The sequence below is a fragment of the Amblyomma mixtum genome, chromosome 5 (genome assembly GCF_055824585.1).
Source record: "Amblyomma mixtum isolate Tamu chromosome 5, ASM5582458v1, whole genome shotgun sequence".
Lineage (NCBI taxonomy): Eukaryota > Metazoa > Arthropoda > Arachnida > Ixodida > Ixodidae > Amblyomma > Amblyomma mixtum.
The window spans coordinates 37,492,999-37,514,746 of record NC_143016.1 but is presented as its reverse complement, the minus strand read 5'-3'; the positions used below and the strand labels follow the sequence as shown (position 1 = coordinate 37,514,746).

Sequence of the window (21,748 nt, the reverse complement as noted above, 5' to 3'; positions counted from 1 at the left end):
TCCGATCCTAATATTTATTTATAGAGCTTGCTGAAGAGACTGTTGTCGTCAGACCGAATCAATCTGATGTTAGCTGGTATTTCTAGCTTTTTTTCGTTCTCTCTTAAATAACTGCACTAGCTCACCCATGTGAAAATCTCTTTTGGGGCTTACAGTATACTTAAACAAATAAAGCTCATCACTGTTGTACTGTAGCACCCTTGCATATGAATTCTTCTTTGTTGGGTGTGAAGAAATCGTTGTATCCAGGACACCATGTGGAGATCCTGAGTATGTTAACGTTGATTTGTTTAATGAATTTAGGAATTTTGTGGATGAAAACCTAAATTATTATGTCAGGTACCATCGACATTTTAAAGTTGGTGAGATAAGGCAGCAAAAAAAAGGAAAAAGGTGGCTTAACTTTTATCTGTGCTGCCATTCTTCTATTAAAAGTGCCAAGAACAGGCAGTTGGCAAGGGCAGGAAACACGAGGGTATTACTCGGCAACGACAGGCAAGGCTCTTGCAGAGCTGTGCATGTTTTGTTGTGCAGTGGCCCTTGTCCCTTGTTTTAAAAAAACACACATCATTCTGAACTTTAGTTTCTTACACAGAAAGCAGTTAAGTCATTGTAATCATTGTATAGTCAACAATGAGCTGGTCAATTTTCCCATCATAATTAAAAGGCCATAGATATTCATGTAAAATACTGTGCATCAGATTCCACTTTTGCACCACAGAGTTGAGCTGCTTGACTAGTTTCATTAAGTGATTGAGTAGTTCAGACCCTCTGAGGGTTCAGAAAATTTCATGTAAATCCATCAAGAAATGAAAAAATTTTTACTGAAAGCTACATCCCCCCTTAAAACTTTAGCACTTGCACATGTCGGATGGAACTGCGTTCTTGAAGTTTGATGTGTATCCCAAGAGTCCTCTCACTTGCAGGGAGCTTGCAAAGGGTTTCACTTCTTTATGTGGTCACATTTATAGTTGCATTATTTCATTTCTGCCAGCTTTATGAGCAGCTTTTTTATTTTGAGCTTCAACAGTGCCATCTTAAGCTTTTTGTAATATTTTCAGTTTGTTTCTTTCCATACAGGTTTGCAGCTAGTGCACACATCCACAGAACTAGACTTAAGGTTTATATCTTTTTCCTTTCAGGACTGACACCAAGCGTATGTTGCACTGAGGAGAACTCTGTCCAATTTTCTTAGTTCTAAAAATTGATTCTGTGGCTATGTGTTGGGTGTTCTCTCGGCAGCAGAAGACACATTTGATGCTGAGAAAGTTGTACTTAAGTATGGAACACATTTTTCCTGCCACTCAATTCAAACTCATGGCATCAAGACTGGCAACGACCCTTCAACAGAAAGTAGGTGGAGGTTTAAGCCCAGCCTCAGGGATCCACATGGAAAAAAACTTTCGTGGAATCACTGCAGTTTGCTTGTGGAAATGTCTGATGGTGATGATAGCAATGCTTCATTTTTTGGATATTTTTAGCTTACGAACGGTCAGTTTTATAAGAGAGTAGTTTTTTTGTTCTTAACTCACGCTCGGCTGTTGATACTGGCCAACTTCAAATTGTTCTTGATGTCCCTTTAGAAGATTACCAGTTGAAATATTGGCTGTCAGCAACTGTTTTTCTTTCTTTTTCCAAGGCTGTTCAACAAAAAAATAGCATCAAACCCAGAGCAGTTCACGGCGGTGAAAAACATCCTTCTTGGTTTGCACCGGCCGTACCCATATCTCTTGTTTGGGCCTCCGGGCACAGGGAAGACTGTGACTTTAGTGGAAGCCCTGAAACAGGTACGCCACAAGCTGGTTTCCTCTAATGACCTGCACTATGGTTCTGCTTTCTTTGGTGCACTGCAACATTGTTCACATCTGTGTTCACATCTGTTGTAGGTGTGCACTCAGATTCCATCGAGTCACATCCTTGTTGTGGCGCCTTCAAACAGTGCCTGTGATGTCCTTGCCGAACGTCTTACGGAGCACTTGGCTCCATCTGAACTTTTCCGCATGTATTCCGCTTCTGTGCACCCAACGAAAATTTCAAAAAAATTGGAGGTAAGTGTTATGAATTGTATTATACTTATGAGAATAAACTTGAGATATCTGTCCTTACACTTCACCTTCTTCCTCTGCACATGGAGGTAAGCGCGTTTGGTACCAAGAAAACCCTTCCACCGATGTAGGTGCACGAGTCCTCAGCCCTCTCATTTTCAGTTTGCACATGTTGCTGTTGTACTTCAGTGTGTGTGTGCCTGTCAAATAGCAAGCAGGCCGTGTCACATTGTGGCGGTCGCTTTAACTAGTTTTCTGCAAACAAGAGCGAAAGTAGTCTCACCTGTGTTTGTTTTAGGAACGGACAACTGCGTTTCAGCATTCTGACAATGTTCTAGAATCTGTTGCTTTCTTCTTTTTTTTTTTATTGATATATGGGGTGCATCTGATGGTCATTTTCTTTTTTTTCAGGATATTTTTCTGTCATCCACTCTATGCTAATGCCACATTTATTTGTGATAATTTGTACAGAAAAAAACTGTGTACTGCTGTAGGCTTATGTGCGCAGCTTATCTTAGTCATTATCTCGTGCATGTAGGTGCTCTTTTTATAATACACCAGCCGCTGCCAGAATTTAAATCAACCCATGTGATGCCATGTCTAGACAGCATAGTGTATAAACCTGTGGCGACATTTCATTAGGCCGCATTTTAGAGTGCTTCTGCTGTGCCATGCTGATGCATAGTCATTGTCATATGCTTAGTCATATGCCTAGTCATATAGTCATATGCTTAGTTTGTAAGGTTTATTTCTTAGCAAAAAAAAACAGCTTTGCAAAGGATACTCGGCTTAAAATGTCTGATTTGTTTGTTATTTGTTTTAAAGGCTCTCTGCAACTTTAAGTGGCACCTTGGCTTTGAAGTGAAATGTTTTGTTTTAGTTGAGTGGTCTAAAAATACACTGACTGGCTCTGTTGAAACATATAATTTCCTGCAGAATATGAGGGGTGTTCAATAAATATTTCCCCTGACCCACTTCCTCTTGACTCAGAGCAACGAAACTTGGCACGTTTATTAGTTCCTTCTCTGTATAGGCTCCACCCAGGGACACACACTTCTCCCATCTCTTTATGCCAGTGCAAACACCTCACTTGCAGAAGTCGACAGGTTGCTCCAAAAGCCACGTTGCTGCAAAAGCCACGTTGCTGCAAAAGCCACGTTGCTGCAAAAGCCACGTTGCTGCAAAAGCCACGGTGCGACTTTGGAAATTACAGTCTCATAATCTCGAAAATGCTTGTCCTTCAAAAATGACCTCGCTGTTTGAATGAGGTGGAAGTCTGATGGTGCAAGAGCAGATGAATAAGAGGGATGTGAGCATGACAAATCTCCTGGTTTTGATGGCTGCCTGCAATTCCTGCAGCAGTGAAGCATAGTAGGCCCCAGTACTTGTGATACCCTTTACTAAGAAATTCATCTAGACTACTCCGTGCTGATCCCAAAAGACTGTGAGCATGACCGTGCCGGCGGATGGTTGTGCACATGCCTTCTTTAGAGGTGGTGAGTTCGGATGCTTCCATTCCATTGACTGTACTGTAGTTCCCAGATTGTAGTGATGGACCCAGCTTTCATCCTGTGTGATCAGACTGCTGAAAAATCCTCCTGGTTTCCGTGGCACATCATCAAAAGAGCCTGGAACATTCGGCTTGTTGCCGCTTCTGGAAAAGTGTGCGCTGCCGAGGAATCAAGTGGGCTGATACCTGACAGATACAAAGATTATCTTGAATTACTTTTTTACAGTGACCCCAAACTAATTGTGACATATTGGGCTAGGTCTTGAATGGTTATGTGGTGATTTTCTGAAATGCCAACCTCCACTTGCTGGATGGTGTGTTCATTGACAGCGGGGTGGGGTCGCTCTGGCATTAGAGCAGTTTCCACGGAAGTCTGACCATATTTTAATTGATAATGCCAGTTCTTGGCTACGTCATCTGATGGGGAATCCTCCTCACAAACCTCTTTCATCTCATTGAATGCGGCCTTTCAAGTAAAGGAGCTTGACGACTGCGCCGTATTCCGTTGGGACCATTATCCCACTTCGCCCATCTTCAGCACCTCTAAAAGAGAGACCGTTATTAGTTCACACCTGAAAATTGGCGCGTAACCTACAGAGACATATATCATTACGTGCCTGCAGTTTCAGCACCGTGCAATAAAGAGAAGTGGATCAGGGAAAATCTTTAATGAACACCCCTCGTAGTTTTATTTGAGGACGGCGCTTTGCTCTCATTGAGGTATTGCGGTATGGAGTTGGGGAGAGATTACTCATTCTCAGATATGGCAGGAGCAACACTGTATCCTGGCAGGTGCTGTATTGTTAAGAGGATCACAACTAAAAGATCAAACCGAGAGACACGTGTGAAAGCAGAAGCAGGCGTTTCAATTTGACTAAATCACACTGCAATCTGCTCCCAGCCAACAGAGCTCTGCGTCCCCTAATCAGGTTATTCCAGACAATCACATTAACCTGCTCCTGTGGCTGTGACCCGGTGCGATGTGAGGCACTCCTTGGGTATTTGGCCACTATGTCATGATGATAATACTTGTGGCCCTCCCTTTGTAGCGGGTGATCAGTCAGGTTGTTGCACAGTCATTATTGCCTCTAAAGGTGTGCCATGCAGTTGACTGTGCATGGGTAATCTCAATAGGTAAGTGGCAAACAAAACAAACGTTGCTCCTGTTGTAAATGATTTGGGATGCGGGCACAAAAAGAGAATGACCTTGCTGCACTTAAAGGGCTCAATTTCAGCCCATATTTTGTGGTTTGCTATTATCATATATTTCTGTTGCTGACTGATTAGATTTTTTTTTTGTTTGTTTCAGGTCTTCGTAAACTTGATTTTTGTGACCAGAAGCATGCTTGTTGCACTGTTGCAGTAGTCATCTAACTGAATTATTTTTGTATTTAATAAATTTTGCTGTTCTGTGATGTCAGAAGTCTATTTTACATGCTAAAGAGAAGTCGTTTAAAACCCTTTGCACTGCATCGGAAATAAGAGTTTGTGTGGCTGAGCGAAAATTATTGGCAGCTAAATGTGAGTTCACGAGGGGTAGCATATTGCATGGCCAAAACTGAACATCAAGCAACTTTGAAATAAGGATCTTATTTCAATTGCCAAAATGGGAAATATTGTTTATAGTTGTATGCAGTCTTAGCTGCAAGGTTGCATAGTTTTCTGTTATAGCTTTCTTGGAGGTTACAGGTCCTTAGCTGCCACTGTATGATGGCACCCATTTGAAGTGCCAGGTGGTGCTCATTCTAATCCTTTTTCTTTTTAGAAATTTTCAAACTACATTCCCAATCAAAAGGAGTTTTTCTACCCTTCGAGCAAAGACCTGATGAGAAAGAGAATCATTGTGGCAACAATGGCATGCTCTGGGAAGTGAGTATACTATAATCGTAGTGTTGTATTTGGTCCTCATTTGATACTGCTGTACTGGTGTGAGTTCATATCTAAAGCAGTTTCACACATTGAAATTTAGCAGGGCCATGGAGATCATCTTTTTCAGTGAAAGGTATGGACACTGTGAGTAGGGGCTGCATGCATAGGACGCATAGGATGATGTTGTACAGGAAAGTGTTAAAAATTGAATGGTTGCTCACTGCAACTTTTTTTATGTCACTTCTTTTGTGGGGGCATTCTTGAAATTTCTCTACAAGCGACGGGAGCAGCACCATTGAGTTTGCTGCCTTGTTTTTGTTCCTCTTTTACTTTTTAATTCTGATTTTACAGCTGGTAACAGAGCTTCCTTTTGCACAAGTCATATTGCACTGGCTAAAACTGGTTAAAATTTGTTTTTTCGCTTTCCAAGCAGCATATATAAATACAGTCGAGCCCATTTATAATGAACCTGACGGTCAAGTGCATTTGTCCAGTTGCAGTAAACAAATACAGCCAGACAAAAGTGGCATTTATTTCTGTAAAAGGTCCGCTGTGCACGTTTCTTTGTTCAAAGTGCACCCTAGGTCCGTTCAGTTCAACTGCACCTCCTGAATAGGTCATGGTGGCGCACGAACAGTTCGCCACTCTTGCAGCATCACTACAGCCGTGCAGCTAGATTGCTATTACTAACACCTTTGCAAGCCACCTGATTTCTGTACATAGTAGTGCGCCGCCAGCCGCAACATGCTTGGTCTTTTTTGCTCGAGTTTTCGCTGGAGTTTATAGTATCTTCCCCTGCTGCGGCCCTGAAGTACTGAAAGGATGCTGCTGAACTGTGGTACAATGTCGATGCTTGTCACCGTAGCCACGGATTTCATAGACTCTGACAGCAGTGACGAAATTGACAACATGGTTGTGGCACTGGGCGGCAAGCTGGTGTGAATCAATCGAAACCACATTCTGACGTACTGCGAGACTGTAGTTGGGAACTATTTTGAGCTTGAATTCAAGCGGCTCTCCCGCATTTCAGATGACGCCTTCTACGTGCTTGCAACCTGTTACAAAACTTCAATCTTCTTCAGAAGGTCATGGCGGGCACCCACGAATCAATGCTGAGAAGACGTACCTTGTTGCTTGTAGCTACCTTGGCAGCCAATGCGGCATATACTCCCTAGCAAACAGATTGATCTTTCTTAATGATAAGCCGGCTTCTCAGCAAAAAGCGCTGGCAAAGCGCTGGCGGTCGTTATAAGTAAGCTCGACTGTACTGGAGAGAACCAAGGGTAGGCCAGCAAAAAAAATACACATTTTTGTTGTGCTGAATTACTTTCTCTCTCTATTCACAAATCAAAACAAAATTGTAGAAACATTCTAATGCTACATGATTTACAAGGTTTTGTTTAATGCTACATGTGATGGCATTTTGCAATAGCAATGCTCAGGTTTTTTGTGAAAGGTAAAGTTGGACTAATTAATTAGTTGCTGTTTTAGAGTATGATATTCCACAACTGTGACCTTAATCAAGGGTTTGACAAAAGTTCAAGCACAGGATGAATAGAATCACGGTTACTGTGTGCATAAGAGGCTACGATGCCTTCTCCTCCTCAGTGAACAAGGAACCTTTATGCAGTCTCAAAACGTCGATCATCTTCAGAATTGGTCAGTGACCGTGAATCACTTTAACTCTGAACTTATTGTCTTAGCCTTGCTTGTGAGCTGTGGTGGATTTGATGAGCTTACACTTTATCCTACGAATACCAGCATTGAATTTTACTCTCTGAGTGTGGTGGATGCTGTACAGGCTGGGTGTGTGTGCTGCAGGCTGGTGGCTGCCGACTTTCCACTGGACCACTTCACGCACATCTTTGTGGATGAGGCAGGGCAGTCGTTGGAGCCCGAGTGTCTGATCCCCGTCATGGGGCTCATGTCAGCATGGGACCCGGCCAGAAAAGGCGTGGGTGGCCACTTCATCCTGGCAGGAGACCCCAAGCAGTTGGGCCCCGTCATTCGGAGCAGGCTCACCCAGCGCTACGATATGGGTGCGAGCAAACATGGATGTACCTGCTCTTTGGAGCCAGATTGGGCGACCTGCACTGACACACTGGCAGCAGCGTCATGTTGTGACGCTGCTGGAAGGCAGCACTCAAGAATTGGTCGACAAAGAAGGAGGGCGCAAACAGCATGCTGCTTTCTTCCTTTTTATTGCGAAAGCAATACTAGTTGCACTTTCAGCCCGTCGCGTAGCGAGGCCGGTAGCTACCATATTAGTATATTGGATTGGATTGGATTGGATTGTATAACCGATGCATCACCACAAGTCTAACCACAAGCACCACCACCAGCTACACTACCAGCTGAACCATGGCGTAGCTACGGATATTGCTTTCGCAATTACCGGGCTTAACCAAGCTAAGCCACAGCCATTTTTTTCTTCCCATTTTCAAGTGGTGTTTTACTGCAGCACTCTACCAGCTAGTTTATCTGGACAATCTTATTTGATAACTGATGATAAGTTAATTTCTGCTGTGCACCTTAATGAACCAAATTTTAAAACTTTAATAACACAAATATAAGATAACGTGAACAGTGCAGTAGACATGAACAGTGCTAACTTTTTTTAAATAGCTTGGCCTCTAATAGCTTTAAAACTCATTATGACAAAGTTAAAGAGATGCTTAAATAATGTAATTTAACTAGGATTATTTCACATTGATATGGCTGGGCTTCAAGTGGAATTGTGCTCTTTCTCTTATATTTGTTAATTTATTATGGAGTGCTTTGTTACAGTAAGTTTTGAATCTGTTGTTTGAGCAATAGTAGGGCAGTCACAAGTGGCTACTATGTTATATCCAAAAACTGCATGGAAGGTATCATTAAATGTTGCTACTCTAACTTTGCAGATGTTTCACTCCTGGAGCGTCTTATGGACTGTGAGCCATACAAACGCATGGAGAATGGTTACTACAATCCCCAGATGCTGACCAAGCTCGTCAAAAACTTCAGAAGCCATGCAGACATTATTGAGGTTCCAAATAAGCTGTTCTATGAATATGAATTGCAGGTGGGTTCACTACTAGTGCAGGAATGTGCTAGGTGCATATGTACACTTGTGAACACACTTTTCTTAGTGCATGGGGCTACTACTGTTTTGTTTTTTTTACCAGAATGCTAGCTTTTGGCATGGCCACATATGCCTGAGATTACATACTACATGTAAATTGGTGTTGGTACCGTTCTTTTTTAATTTTTAATATCGGATTCACACAACTGTCACCAATGCAGTTTGCAAGGGTGGAAGAGCGGGCTAGTTTTACCACCAATGCAGTATCAGGCTCGACAAACACCTGAATTGTGTCATATTATGCACTGGTGCGTGCAATTCGTCCAGACTTGTGGATTTTTCTTTTTGTACTAATAGTGACCCACTGCGGCACTGTGATCTCAGTGGCAGCATTTCGACATGACAGCATTTGCGAGTTTGTCTTCCCTCTGAGTTTCGGACTTGTTTGTGTGCACGCCAGACATGTCTGGCGTTCTGACATGTCTGGTGTTCTGGATGCTTAAAGGCGTACATTCACAGCTGAAGTGCACACAAACAAGTCCGAAGGGTGGACACCAGACATGTCTGGCATCCGCCCACTGTAGCAATGAATGAATGCCGAAGGGAATAGGTGTATGGGCGGTAGTCACGTTGCTCGACAAGGTGCAACGCTGTTTTGTGGTAATGTTTCACGTTTCCTGTAGGTAACACAAGCAGCTGAGGTGGCGCTGCGAATGCTATACTGCACGGCAAAAAATATCTTCAACAGGCACTTAGGTGACAACAAAAGCATGACTGCATTTCGAACACTGATGGACACACGCCTTACTGATACCATTCCGTGTTACAATGCTCCCTACATGGCTTTGTCGGCCTCATCACATAGACGTATGGTGTGTGTGACATCGGCAAAGCACAGGCACTTGTACCTCAAGACTTGCTCAGAGAACTGTGTTGTGAAAGCACTGCAAAGCATATCTTCCCCGCTCACTAGGCTGTGTGTTATGGCTCTGCCATCGGTAGCAAACTCCCGTATTTGTTTGCTACGCCGGGGGTGAGCAGGTAAGGACGACAATGCTGAACCATGTCCACCGCCATGCTGTTTGCAGCAGACAACGGAGCAGTGAATATGTGACTGTTTTGTGAGTTCTGCGGGCTGTATGTCTACATCTCGGGCTGTGAAACCGAAACCGAATTGGATAGTGAAGGCGAGAAAATGTTTTAATAAATTATTTAAAGTGCACTGGGGTATGTCTCCCGCAGGTTTATCGTTCCTTAGGTCATGCGCATCATTATTGGTAAAAAAAAAAAATCAAAACCAGAACTATTGGTGTCTCGACATCTGCGAGGTATGTGAACTTATAAAGGTTCAGCAAATGGTTGCTCATATGCATTGTAGTTGCATTTAAGGGAACCTTTTGTCTTGTAAAGCTACATAAGGAATTAAAGCTGTAACATACACCTTTACTAAGTCAAAATTTGGCTGTACTGTTGTGCTTTCTTTTGCTTGCAAAATTTTGTCCGGCATGCTTGCTGCTGGCATGCATCTGTTGATTCAGTGCAGGATGAGAGTCTACTGTTTTCAATATTATTGAAGATATTTTTGCCCAGCTTGAATACCGCAAATAGCAAAAGAGCTGTTTTCTTCTGTGGGACTGGAGGTGGCATACTTTAGTAGCTAAAACAAGCGCCATGGACATTGATGGGGAGCCTGTACAGTGTATCTAAAGCTTAGCTATTGGATCTGGGTCCACGGGTGGCAACATTGACACAACTTTTCAGTGCAGAATACCAAATGCAGACAAGGACATAGAAGACGCAAGCATTCACTTTTAGCTGACTTGTTTTAAAGTGCTTCTTGTTTTACTCTATGCTGTGTAATTGGTGTGGATTTTGCTGTGGCCATATCTTTCTCTCTACTTTTTATTTTTCGTATGTCTCCCCTCTCCCTCACACACACACACATATAGATGTACTGTGAGGCAGGTTTGTGATTCAGTTTTACCTCACCAGGTGCATGGTGATGAAATGATCATAAACAGCATGACCTCTTGGGAGAAGCTGCCTCGCAAAGGCTGCCCACTCATCTTCCATGGCGTCTGTGGGCGCGACCTGAGGGAGTCATCCTGCCCGTCCTACTACAATCCCGAGGAGATCAAGGTGGTCATCAGCTATGTCACCTCCCTGCTGGAGGGAAAAAGTGGTCTTGGTGTGCGTTTAAAGTGCCAGGACATTGGCATTGTGTCCCCCTACCGAAAGCAGGCAAGAATCGATTCCTTTACTAATTACAGGGGCTTCAATATAAGGACGGAACGTGTGTGCTTAGTACTGATTAACAGAGAAAATTTTTAGTTGACTGTCGCATTATATCCCTTGGACATCATCGTCTTGATTTCGATGAATAGTTTTTCAAAATATGATGTGAAAGCAATGAAAAAATACAGGAAGAACCATGAAACCAAAACTGAGTCTCAACCAAAGTATGATGTTGCAAATGACCAACAAATGACGTCACGGATACTGTCACAAAACCTGTTGTGTGCACACTGAATGAATGTATTGGTGACTAAGTGATAACTTCAGTCATTATTTGTCTTAATTGACCAAAAACAAGCTCAAAATTTTTTTATTCAGAAATCACAGAGTGATTGCCAAATGATGTGCAGCTCGTGTTGTCACACACCAAAGATTGCCCGCAGAAATCGCCCCGATTGAGATCACAAAACAGCGGAAATTTAGGTTCATTTGCACTGAAACAAAACTGCACCTGGCTGCTAAATCTGGCGCAAAAAATCAGAAGAGTCCAAAGGATCTACCCTGATAGTTTCAGTAAAATGCATGGACATCAAAAGAACCCCAGATTTGCCATTTAGCATGCTCACTGAGTTGTGGGTCACTGGCGCGTCATGTCATTTATCCATGCTATGCGGCCTCAAACACTGGGTCACATAATAACGCCTTGGGTCACATTTTATTGTGAGGTCCAAGGAGGAGGATCTCACTATGGCTTCATCGTGGGGCCCAGTATTCATGAGCACACAGCATAAAAAAATGATGCGATCCACCAGTGACCCACGATGCAACGAAAGTGTTAAGCCTGTTTCACATGCAAGCGAAAATGCTAGCGAAACCTGCAGCGATGGAAAAACCTGTTTTGAGTCATCGCTGCGATGAGCGGAGAGGTTTCAACAAGTTGGAAATTTTCGCGGCGGCACGCCGCTCAATCACTCAGTCGCTTGCTTGTGAACCGGCCTTTGACGAGCATTCAGTGGTAAAAGGCTTTCATGTGGCGTGTGTTGTGTCATGGCAGCTTGTATAAAAAGTTTTGCAATGACAGCTGTTAAGCGCCTGTTCCTACGTTTTGCAATGTTGTTGTCTGTCATAGTAGTCATCGGCATAACCAGTGGGTGTGCTGCCATGGGAACTATTTTCAGGGTGGTTACCTTGCATGGTGGAAGGTATCACATAGGCGAAGAAATGCATAACTGGTAGGTGGTTACCACAGGAACCATCCAGAGGGTGGTTGCCATGGAAGAAGGAGGGTATCGGGAGAGTGGAGGAATCCCCAGCCAGATGGATGGTTACCCCAATAGAGGATGGTTATGGTAAGGTGCAACCAGTCAGTGGTTGCCATGGAAACCACCTGGAGGGTAGTTGCCCTGGAAAGGTGAGGAGGTTACCATGGAAGGAAGCTTTATGGCAAGAGTGGAGGAGGGCGATTACCTTAGTAAATACCTTGTAGGCAACGGACAATAAGCTGATTGGTCTGTAATTCTTCAAGTCCTTGACGTCTCCTTTCTTATAAATTAAGATAATGTTAGCGTTCTTCCAAGCTTCTGGTACTCTCGAGGTCACAAGGCATTGCGTATACAGGGTGGCTAGTTTTTGTAGCACAATCTCTCCTCCGTCCTTCAACAAATCTGCTGTTACCTGGTCCTCACCAGCTGCTTTCCCTCTTTGCATTGCTCCTAAGGCTTTCTTTACTTCCTCCTTCGTTACTGGCAGGATGTCCCATTGCTGTGCTCGACTGCCTCCCTCAGTAACTTGATGATTACATTCGCTACTGTATAGATTTGTGTAAAATTCTTCGGCTAATTCAACTATCTTATCCATATTGCTGATGACATTGCCCTGTTTGTCTTTTAGCGCATACATCTGGTTTTTACCTATGCCCAGTTTTCTCCTCACTGATTTTAGGCTACCTCCGTTCCTTAGAGCATGCTCGATTTTCTCCATGTTAAACTTTCTTATGTCGGCTACCTTGCGCTTATTTATTAACTTCGATAGCTCTGCTAGTTCTATCCTGTCTGTGGAGTTGGAAGCCTTCATGCTTTGGCATTTCTTAATCAGATCTTTAGTCTCCTGAGATAGCTTGCTGGTATCCTGTCGAACCATCCTACCACCTACTTCTGCGGCGCACTCTGTAACGATAGCTGTAAGATTATCATTCATTGTTTCAACATTACGGTCGTCTTCTTCAGTTAAAGCGGAAAATCTGTTTTGCAGCGACATTCTGAATTCCTCTACCTTCCCTCTTAATGCTAACTCGTTAATAGCCTTTCGCTTCACCAGTTTCCTCCGTTCCCTCTTCAAATCTAAGCTAACACGAGACCTTACCATTCTGTGGTCGCTGCAACGGACGTTACCGAGGACCTCCACATCCTCTATGATGCCAGGTTGTGCACACAGTATGAAGTATATTTCATTTTTAGTCTCACCATTGGGGCTCTTCCACGTCCACTTCCTGTTTGCTCGTTTGCGGAAGAAGGTATTCATAATCCGTAAATTATTTCTATCTGCGAACTCTACTAATAACTCTCCCCTACTGTTCCTAGAACCTATGCCATAGTCACCTACCGCCTTGTCTCCAGCCTGTTTTTTACCTACCTTTGCATTAAAGTCGCCCATCAGTACAGTGTACTGTGATTTTACTTTGGTCATTGCCGATTCCACATCCTCATAGAAGCTTTCAACTATTTGGTCATCATGGCTTGATGTAGGTGCGTAGGCCTGCACCACCTTCAGCCTGTACCTCTTATTAAGCCTAATTACGATAGCTGCCACTCTCTCGTTAATACTGTAAAACTCCTCGATGTTACCAGCAATATCCTGATTAATGAGGAATCCCACACCTAGTTCTCGCCTATCTGCTAATCCACGATAGCACAGTACATGCCCACCCTTTAGTACTGTATACGCCTCATCTGTCCTCCTAACCTCACTAAACCCTATGACATCCCATTTAATACTGGCTAATTCCTCCAATAGCACTGCTAAGCTAGCCTCACTTGATAAGGTTCTTGCGTTAAACGTTGCCAGGTTCAGTTTCCAATGGCGGCCTGTCCGGACAACCGCTAAGGTAATCGCTAATAGAGTCGGGACAACCTTGGACTTTAGTCAACCAAATGATCAGGCAGACTTTCGTAAAGGATACTCGACAATAGACCACATTCACACTATCAATCAGGTGATAGAGAAATGCGCAGAATATAACCGACCCCTATATATAGCCTTCATTGATTACGAGAAAGCATTTGACTCAGTGGAAACCTCAGCTGTCATGCAGGCATTGCGGAATCAGGGTGTGGAAGAGTGTTATGTGAAAATATTGGAAGATATTTATAACGATTGCACAGCTACTATAGTTCTCCATAAAGTCAGCAATAAAATTCCAATACGGAAAGGTGTCAGGCAGGGAGACACGATCTCGCCAATGCTCTTCACTGCCTGCTTACAGGAGGTATTCCGGGGATTGGAATGGGAACAGTTAGGGATAAGAGTTAATGGAGAATACCTGAGTAATTTGCGATTCGCTGATGACATTGCCTTGCTAAGCCACTCAGGACAAGAACTGCAAAGCATGATCAACCAGTTAGACAGGCAGAGCAGAACGGTGGGGCTAAGAATTAACATGCAGAAAGCCAAAGTAATGTTCAACAGCCTAGCAAGGGAACAGCAGTTCGCAATTGGTAGCGAGGTGCTGGAAGTAGTAAGAGAATATGTCTACTTAGGGCAGGTAGTGACTGCAGATCCGGATCAAGAGAGGGAAATAACTAGAATAAGAATGGGGTGGAGCGCATATGGCAGGTTCTCTCAGATCATGAATGGTAGCTTACCAATATCCCTGAAGAGAAAAGTATACAACATCTGTATCCTACCGGTATTCACCTATGGGGCAGAAACGTGGAGGCTAACAAAGAGGGTTCAGCTTAAGTTAAGAACAACGCAGCGAGCTATGGAAAGGAAAATGATAGGTGTAACGTTAAGAGATCGGAAGAGGGCGGAGTGGGTGAGGGAACAAACACGGGTTAATGACATCTTAGTTGAAATCAAGAAGAAGAAATGGGCTTGGGCAGGGCATGTAATGCGAAGGCAAGATAACCGCTGGTCCTTAAGGGTAACGGAGTGGATTCCAAGAGAAAGCAAACGTAGCAGGGGACGGCAGAAAGTTAGGTGGGCGGATGAGATTAAGAAGTTTGCGGGGATACAGTGGCGGCAACTGACAAAGGATAGGGTTAATTGGAGAGACATGGGAGAGGCCTTTGCCCTGCAGTGGGTGTAGTCAGGCTGATGATGATGATGATGGAGGAGGGCATAACCAAGGGGTAATTACAGCAGTGTGGTGAGTGTGGAGAAATCCCAAACCAGAGAATGATTACCGTGGAAGGAGGAGGGTGTGGCGAGGGCGTCAGAAGGTGCACCTGGTACCTGGTTGCCATGGGAACCAACCAGAAGGTAGTTACCTTAGAAGGAGGGTTGCCATGGAAGGAGGAGAGGGCGAGAGGACAAGGTTATGGTGAGAGTGTAGGAAAGCGAGAGCGGTAGGATGTAGCACAGTCTATCTGTGGCAGCTACTGCGAAACACACCACCCGAGGACGATGTGACTATTGAACGTCATTTGAAAATGCCGTGGTGTTTCATTGAGAGTTCAGATAAACAGGAAATTTCATGATTCCAGAATTTTTGCCGTATCAAATACCGTATTTTCTGGTCTGGAGCCCTCTGGAGCCCTGCATGCACTACGGTTTTTCTGTTAGCCTGAGTAGCTCTGAGGCATCAAACCCCCAAAAACGAAAATTCGTCTTCTATTGACGGCCTGTATCAGCAACAAGCAGTATGACCATCTGTACATTATTTTAGTTAGTTTGATGTCTGTCACTCTTTGTGGACCACGTAATTCGCTGTCATCTTGCATAAATTACAAGCAGAGTACTGCTTGAAAGCTTGTTTTCTAAGGCTTCATACTGTTACGTCACGAGCAGCCGAAGAATGAGGCGCAATAAACGACGGACAAGAGATGATTCAATGGCCACTGGCATAGCGTGAGGGCTCTTTCCCACCACGGCCAGTTTCGTCTTCTTCATCACATTACCCAGGGCCACTGAGTGATTGTCCCAATTGTGAATGAAAAACACTGGCAAAGATGCGCTCGAATTGATGATGGGCTTGAAAGGACAGTGCAACAGAGATGTGTATATTCAATGACACGCATCTTGAATTTTTAATCATAGCTTCTTCAGCTACGCAGGCAGGCAGGATCGTGTTGAGCAAGAACATTGCACAGTGCTCATAAAGCCAAACGAAAGTGACACCGACATGATGCTGAAATCAAAACTTCCCGGAACACGGCTGGACTGGGAGCAGCGGCTGGCACATTCAGTCCGGCCGTGGTGAGGTTGTGATTGTATTCATGAGATGGCATTTTAAAATCAACTTCATTTTTTTTCTCTTCTACATATTGATTGCATTTTCAAACATAGTTACTAGGCATGGCAAAAAACAATATGCAATGGTGTGTCACTTTTGGCTGTATTTAAGTTGCACTGTTGTGTAAAGTGGCCTGATAAAAAATTCAAGGGGAAAAAATGAGTCTTGTACACCGGAAAATACGGTACTTCGAATTTCAAAACAAATCGAAATGCAAATACTACTTGCACACTATTCAGAGTTTGAGTATTTGTGCACCCTTAATAAATAGTCATTATCATTTGAAAGAAAACTGAAAAGACCATGACTTAGTCATTGCAAAGCGAAGAGTCTTGGCCTTAAAACTTTTCTCATTGTTATGTTCCATGTTCTACTGTATGCAGGTCTTAAAGATCAGGGCCATGTTGGAGAAACGAGGCATTGAAGGTGTATCTGTGGGTTCTACTGAGGAATTTCAAGGCCAAGAAAGACTTGTAATGATCATCTCGACAGTTCGAAGTGACAGCAACCTTCTGCAAAATGATTTCAGACACAGGCTAGGCTTCCTCAAGAACCGGAAGGTTCGTTCAGTGTTTTGTTTTAATTTGTATTAAAATTGCAAAATATGTCACTTTGTAACTGACCCATCAAATTTCAGAGGTTCAATGTTGCTGTCACCAGGGCAAAAGCACTTCTGATCATTGTCGGGAACCCATTCACACTGAAAAGCGACGTCTGCTGGCAAAGGTTTGTATTTGATCATAAAGTATATCTAGTGCCACCTATGAAGCTACCGTAAAAACCTGCATATAATATGAAGTTTCCTTTTTTTTTCTTTTACTCCTGATTTTAGCATGTCAGATTTCCACTGTGTATTATGTGCAGATCCAAGCAATTTTTAATCGAAATTCACAGTTCTGGTCTCATTATTATTCATTTCTTTCACCATTGGGCTTTCAGTAAGAGGAAGCGCTATGTAGTGGTGGTGTCAGTTCACCGTTTTGATAGTTTTGATTTCAAGACATTTCACCACGCTGACCTCGCGATACCCATGCTATTTTTGAAGAAAGGAAGGCCACTGGAGTGCGAACTGAGAACGGCAGTAATGAAAGTAGTGGCGTCGTGTGATCCGTGGCGGTGGTGGTGACGACGCTGATGCCACACTCGCGTTCTTTGTCCCTCCATGACGAGTTTGAGTAAGGGAGGTTTACTGTCAACATCTGCTGGGCCACTCCATCTTCTTTTATTTTTAATTTTGGTTTCGATTCTGCTCAGTCCTCTCTAGTTTTCAAATGAAAACTGGATGTAACAAAAAGCTGCATGTAAGAAATATTGAGGGCTTTTTTCAATCGCTATATCTAGGTCTAATTGTAACTATTAACCAAGACACAATACAAGGTGAAGCTATAAATCCTGCACTAGCATTTGATAAAAGTGGCATTTGATGCATGCTAATGAAACCAGGAGGTAATGATACGAGGCATATTGGTTATGCAAATATGACTTCAAGGAAAAAATTTCCTTTGCAAAATCAGTGCTCTGTCCAAATTCAGTGTTGCATTTTTATGTTGAAGTTTCTCGTAAATATATAGAAAATTGGCTGCTTACTTTTTTCTTTTAGGCTGCTTGAACTTTGCCGCAAGAAAGGCGCACTTTGTGGTGTGCCTTACAGTGATGGTGAAGAACATATGGGAGACCTTGCGAATCGTTTTGCAAAAGCTGGAATTGGTGAGTTGCAGACTGCATGTTTTTTCGTTACAAAACAGCAAACAAGACAAGACTGTCAACTGCGCATCGACTGTGTATGACTGCTGTAAAGCAAAACATCACCTACAAATTATATAGCAGCAGTATGGGTTGACCTTTTTAAGTTCTTCCTGGCACCTCTGTTGTTTGTCAAAAAGCCTGCTAGTTTTAAAAATACCTTCTGAAGGTTGTAAACGCACGCAAGTCTGTGCTCACTTATCAAAGATCAAAGCCTGTTAAACATCTTGCTGTAATACGTGGCCAACCTTGCAACCTTCCTGGGTCAACATTACCAAATGTCTCGGTAGCGGGCTTACGGCAATGCTACACAGTCAGCAGCAAACTGTCTATCTGTGCACTTATGTGCTATAAGGCCAGAATGAAACTTCAACAGCACCTATGAGCAAAACAAAATACTTTACCTGCGCTCTTTTACTTTTTACAGTATTCAACTACAGTCAAACCCACTTATAACAGCACTAAAGTGCCATGGAAATACCATTGCTATAACCAATAATTGTTATAACTGGGTTGCGCCGAAAAAAGAAAAGGTGACAAATTTTAGACCATATATTGACAGGAAAGACCCGGAGGGCTTTTATTGTTCTAATAACTGTAAAAACTTGTTAATTTGAACTTCAGGAAATTGAAAAAATGTTTAAATTATCAAATAATCCTGAAAAACTAACAAGAACCGATTACATCATGGTATATTTGTTTGGTAAAAGACTGGACAATGGTTGCTTGCCTTTGAGATGAGAACGGCGTTATGATTTTTTGTTTTTTCCACATTTTCATAAATGCATCGGGAGCATTGAAACAGAACTGCTCAAAAGTGGTAAGGGCCTTCCCGATTATCTTCATGGTGCAACGTGGTAGCTCTGTAGCTCCACCGTTACTGTGTTACATCTCTCACAAGCAGCAGCGTCTTGTGTGGGGGGGCCTTCACTGCAAAAACATGCTGGCTCCTACACTGGCTAACTTTTTATGTTGTTTATGCTGTTTATGCTGTTGCAGTGCTAAATAAGTTTGTTCTTTTCTCAGGAGAGGTCCTTTCTCTTGAGGATGAACTTGTCTTCAAAGGGCAGATCCCAATAACCCAGAAGACATTGCAAGAGGAGCCGCAGTGGAGGGAGGAGCTGTGACCGAATTTTCACTGGCTGATACTTTAGGACTTCTCCTGCTGGAAGATATCTCCATGGCACTGCTGCGTCATCCCCTTGCTGCCACATTTTACAAGTTATTTTATACAAGGTGGAAAATTGTGCTGGTAGTTCAGCAGTTGCCATGCCACAGTTGCCACATGCCACCTGTAATTTACCTGTAATCTAATTTCTACGTAATTTACATTTATATTGCACAACATTTTTGTTAGGTAGAGCAGCATTTATGGGTTAATCCTGGGTACTTAAGAGGCTGTGCTCTGTAAGAGGGAGAGAAAGGTTCTGTGGAGTGGGCTTGAGAAGGACAGGCATAAGTGGCACCTTGAAATTATGGTCAGAAATACTTGTTTGTGTCAGAAGTGGCCAGAAGTGTACAGTGCAGTTCATTGTGCCTTCAGAATCAGAGGCGATCTTCAAGATCACTCCAGACGAATTTGCTGTGCTGGTCGCACTGCACATTTTCTTGTGTCCCAAAAGTGATCACTGATCAGAAGCAATATTGCACATAAGCAAACACAATGGTGAGAATGGTGAAGAGCATTTTGGAACGGGCTTTGTAGCAGGAAGTGTCCGTATATGACTGGAGCCCAGTGATCAGAAGTAAAGAAACTGGGGGCTGCACTTAAACTCTGCCTTAAAGGGACAGTGAGGAGAGCACTATCAATTTTTTTTTTTTATATTAAAATCAGATAGTTCGGCATTTCATTGCTTTGTTGCCACTTGGCCGGCAGCGAAAGATGCATTTATTTCTAAGAAATTTGGATTCGAAGTTGAAAAAGTTTTTCGCGCCGCTCTGATTCAAACTTGGGATTCTCCTACGACGACACAGGACTAAGTGACGTGAAACATGACGTGTACATGACGTACCGCAGACTCCGTGATTTCTGGCGGCCAGCAGAGCGGCCTAGCAGCAGCCGAAAAGAAAGCTACCGCCGGCCGCACGTTGAAGGCATCTATCGGCTATTGCGGCCGTCGCTACAGTCGCTTCGCTTACGTTTGCACCGGCGTTGTGCCAGCGTTACGATGGATCCCGTTGTTGAAGTCGTCAACGAAGTTCTCGCAAGTAGACACCTTTAGCATACCATGTACCTTGTTCCCGTTAGCGGAATACCGGGAGCCCGCCTACCGCCGATGAAAGGGCGCTGATTCATCCCGATGCTGCAGGCGCGTGCGTAGCTGCCGGGCACGTGGCGCTATCTGGCGACGTCAAGGAGATTTGCGCATGCATTGGCTACGCCTCAGTGATTCGTCACTCCACGGGTCCTAGCGTTGCTAGAACCATTGGTTCTAGCAACACTGTTTTGTCCTATGACGTCACCACGCTTGTACTTGCAAGTTTGGCCTGTGGCGGCGATACCTGTATTTTGGTTCTTGCTCTTTTCTATGTTACAAGAGAGTTGTTGTCGGTATGAGTGGCGTTTTTGTAATCAGGAGCTGGTATTCTCTCGATGCAAGCCAACTTCAATTTCTCCTCAGTGTCCCTTTAAGGGTGGGGCAAGATATTGTTAAAGGGTTGATGCCCATATATGCGGAATTAGTCATTCTCGACTTTCATAGATCCCTGGGAGTCCTCATATCATTCCTGGCACAGTGTTGCAGTCGTTAAGAAATATGCCACTGCGATGCCAGGTGCTGCCACCGGCGCGGCTTGTGCAACCGAGATCGTTCTTCCCGAGCAACCTCTGGCGATCAATCAATAATTTAATTGGCCCTCCTCCGACTTTGAAGAGCTGGGTGGCAGGTGGGCCAGCTATGTCATGTGACTTTGTGATGTCATCACAACCTTCCCACTGGATTGTGAGCAAATTGCCCACTTTGGCAGGTGGCAGTTCAATTAATGATGAGTTGTGAGAGGTTGCTTGGGAAGAGCAGGTTCTCACAAGCCCCACCGATGGCAGCACATGACGTTGCAGGGAAGTGGCGCATCGCTTAACTGCTGCACAAGAAGTGGTGTATGAGACCTCCCAGCGGTCTGTGAATGCAAAGTAAAGAATGGCCAGTTCCATGTATATGGGCATTAAGCCATTACTGCTCATTAGGCGGAACTCTGAATGGTAAAGTTAAATTAAGCACAACAACTGGTGCTTGCACTCTTTTTGATGGAGCCGCTCTTGGTAAGTAGCTTACTCAGGCCTATGTGCATTGCAAAGTGCATTTAATGTGAGGTGCTCCCGCACAATGTGGTGAATGTTGGAACACACCAGTTGCTTGCACACATAGCAAATTACTATTAGGCAGGGGATTCCTTCATGGTGGCCGCAGTCCAGTTCCAGGATTATCACCATTATTCTAGTCTTTTTGTGCTGTATAAGTCCTTGATGAGCCCATAAATGCTGTCACATTTTGGCGATGTTGGGTGCAGTGTTTTTCATATAAGCATTTTATGTGCTCTTTGTTACTTGCTGCCAAATGCGTTTTTTTGTTTCAGTTAAGGAAGTGTGGGGTTTATAAAAGCATTTGTTGTGCTGCTTTTTATTTATTTATTTTATTTATTTATTTCAATACCCTAAAGGCCCAATGCGGGCATTACATAGGGGGGGATTCATGAAAGAAAACAACAGATATAAAACACAGAATACAAACGGCTGAAAACACAAGTAAACTAGTTAAGAAGGCAGGTACAAGTTAATAAGAGGAACAAAAAAAACAAAAAAAAGGCTAATATGAGGTATTTGAAAAAAATTCACA

General features: G+C 43.5%; 1 protein-coding gene across 1 annotated transcript in view; it reads left to right on the top strand.

Moving 5' to 3' along the window:
- LOC149341810 (RNA helicase MOV-10-like) overlaps positions 1 to 21,535 on the top strand; it is a 47,224-nt gene extending 25,689 nt beyond the window's left edge. The window contains exons 8-17 of the mRNA XM_089544016.1: positions 1,640 to 1,787; positions 1,887 to 2,048; positions 5,321 to 5,424; positions 7,246 to 7,463; positions 8,325 to 8,485; positions 10,478 to 10,726; positions 16,556 to 16,732; positions 16,810 to 16,898; positions 17,773 to 17,879; positions 18,942 to 21,535. Coding sequence (XP_089400142.1) covers positions 1,640 to 1,787; positions 1,887 to 2,048; positions 5,321 to 5,424; positions 7,246 to 7,463; positions 8,325 to 8,485; positions 10,478 to 10,726; positions 16,556 to 16,732; positions 16,810 to 16,898; positions 17,773 to 17,879; positions 18,942 to 19,042 — 1,516 coding nt within the window. The 3' untranslated portion in view covers positions 19,043 to 21,535. The remainder of the gene's footprint in view (positions 1 to 1,639; positions 1,788 to 1,886; positions 2,049 to 5,320; positions 5,425 to 7,245; positions 7,464 to 8,324; positions 8,486 to 10,477; positions 10,727 to 16,555; positions 16,733 to 16,809; positions 16,899 to 17,772; positions 17,880 to 18,941) is intronic.
- The last annotated feature ends 213 nt before the right edge of the window (positions 21,536 to 21,748 follow it).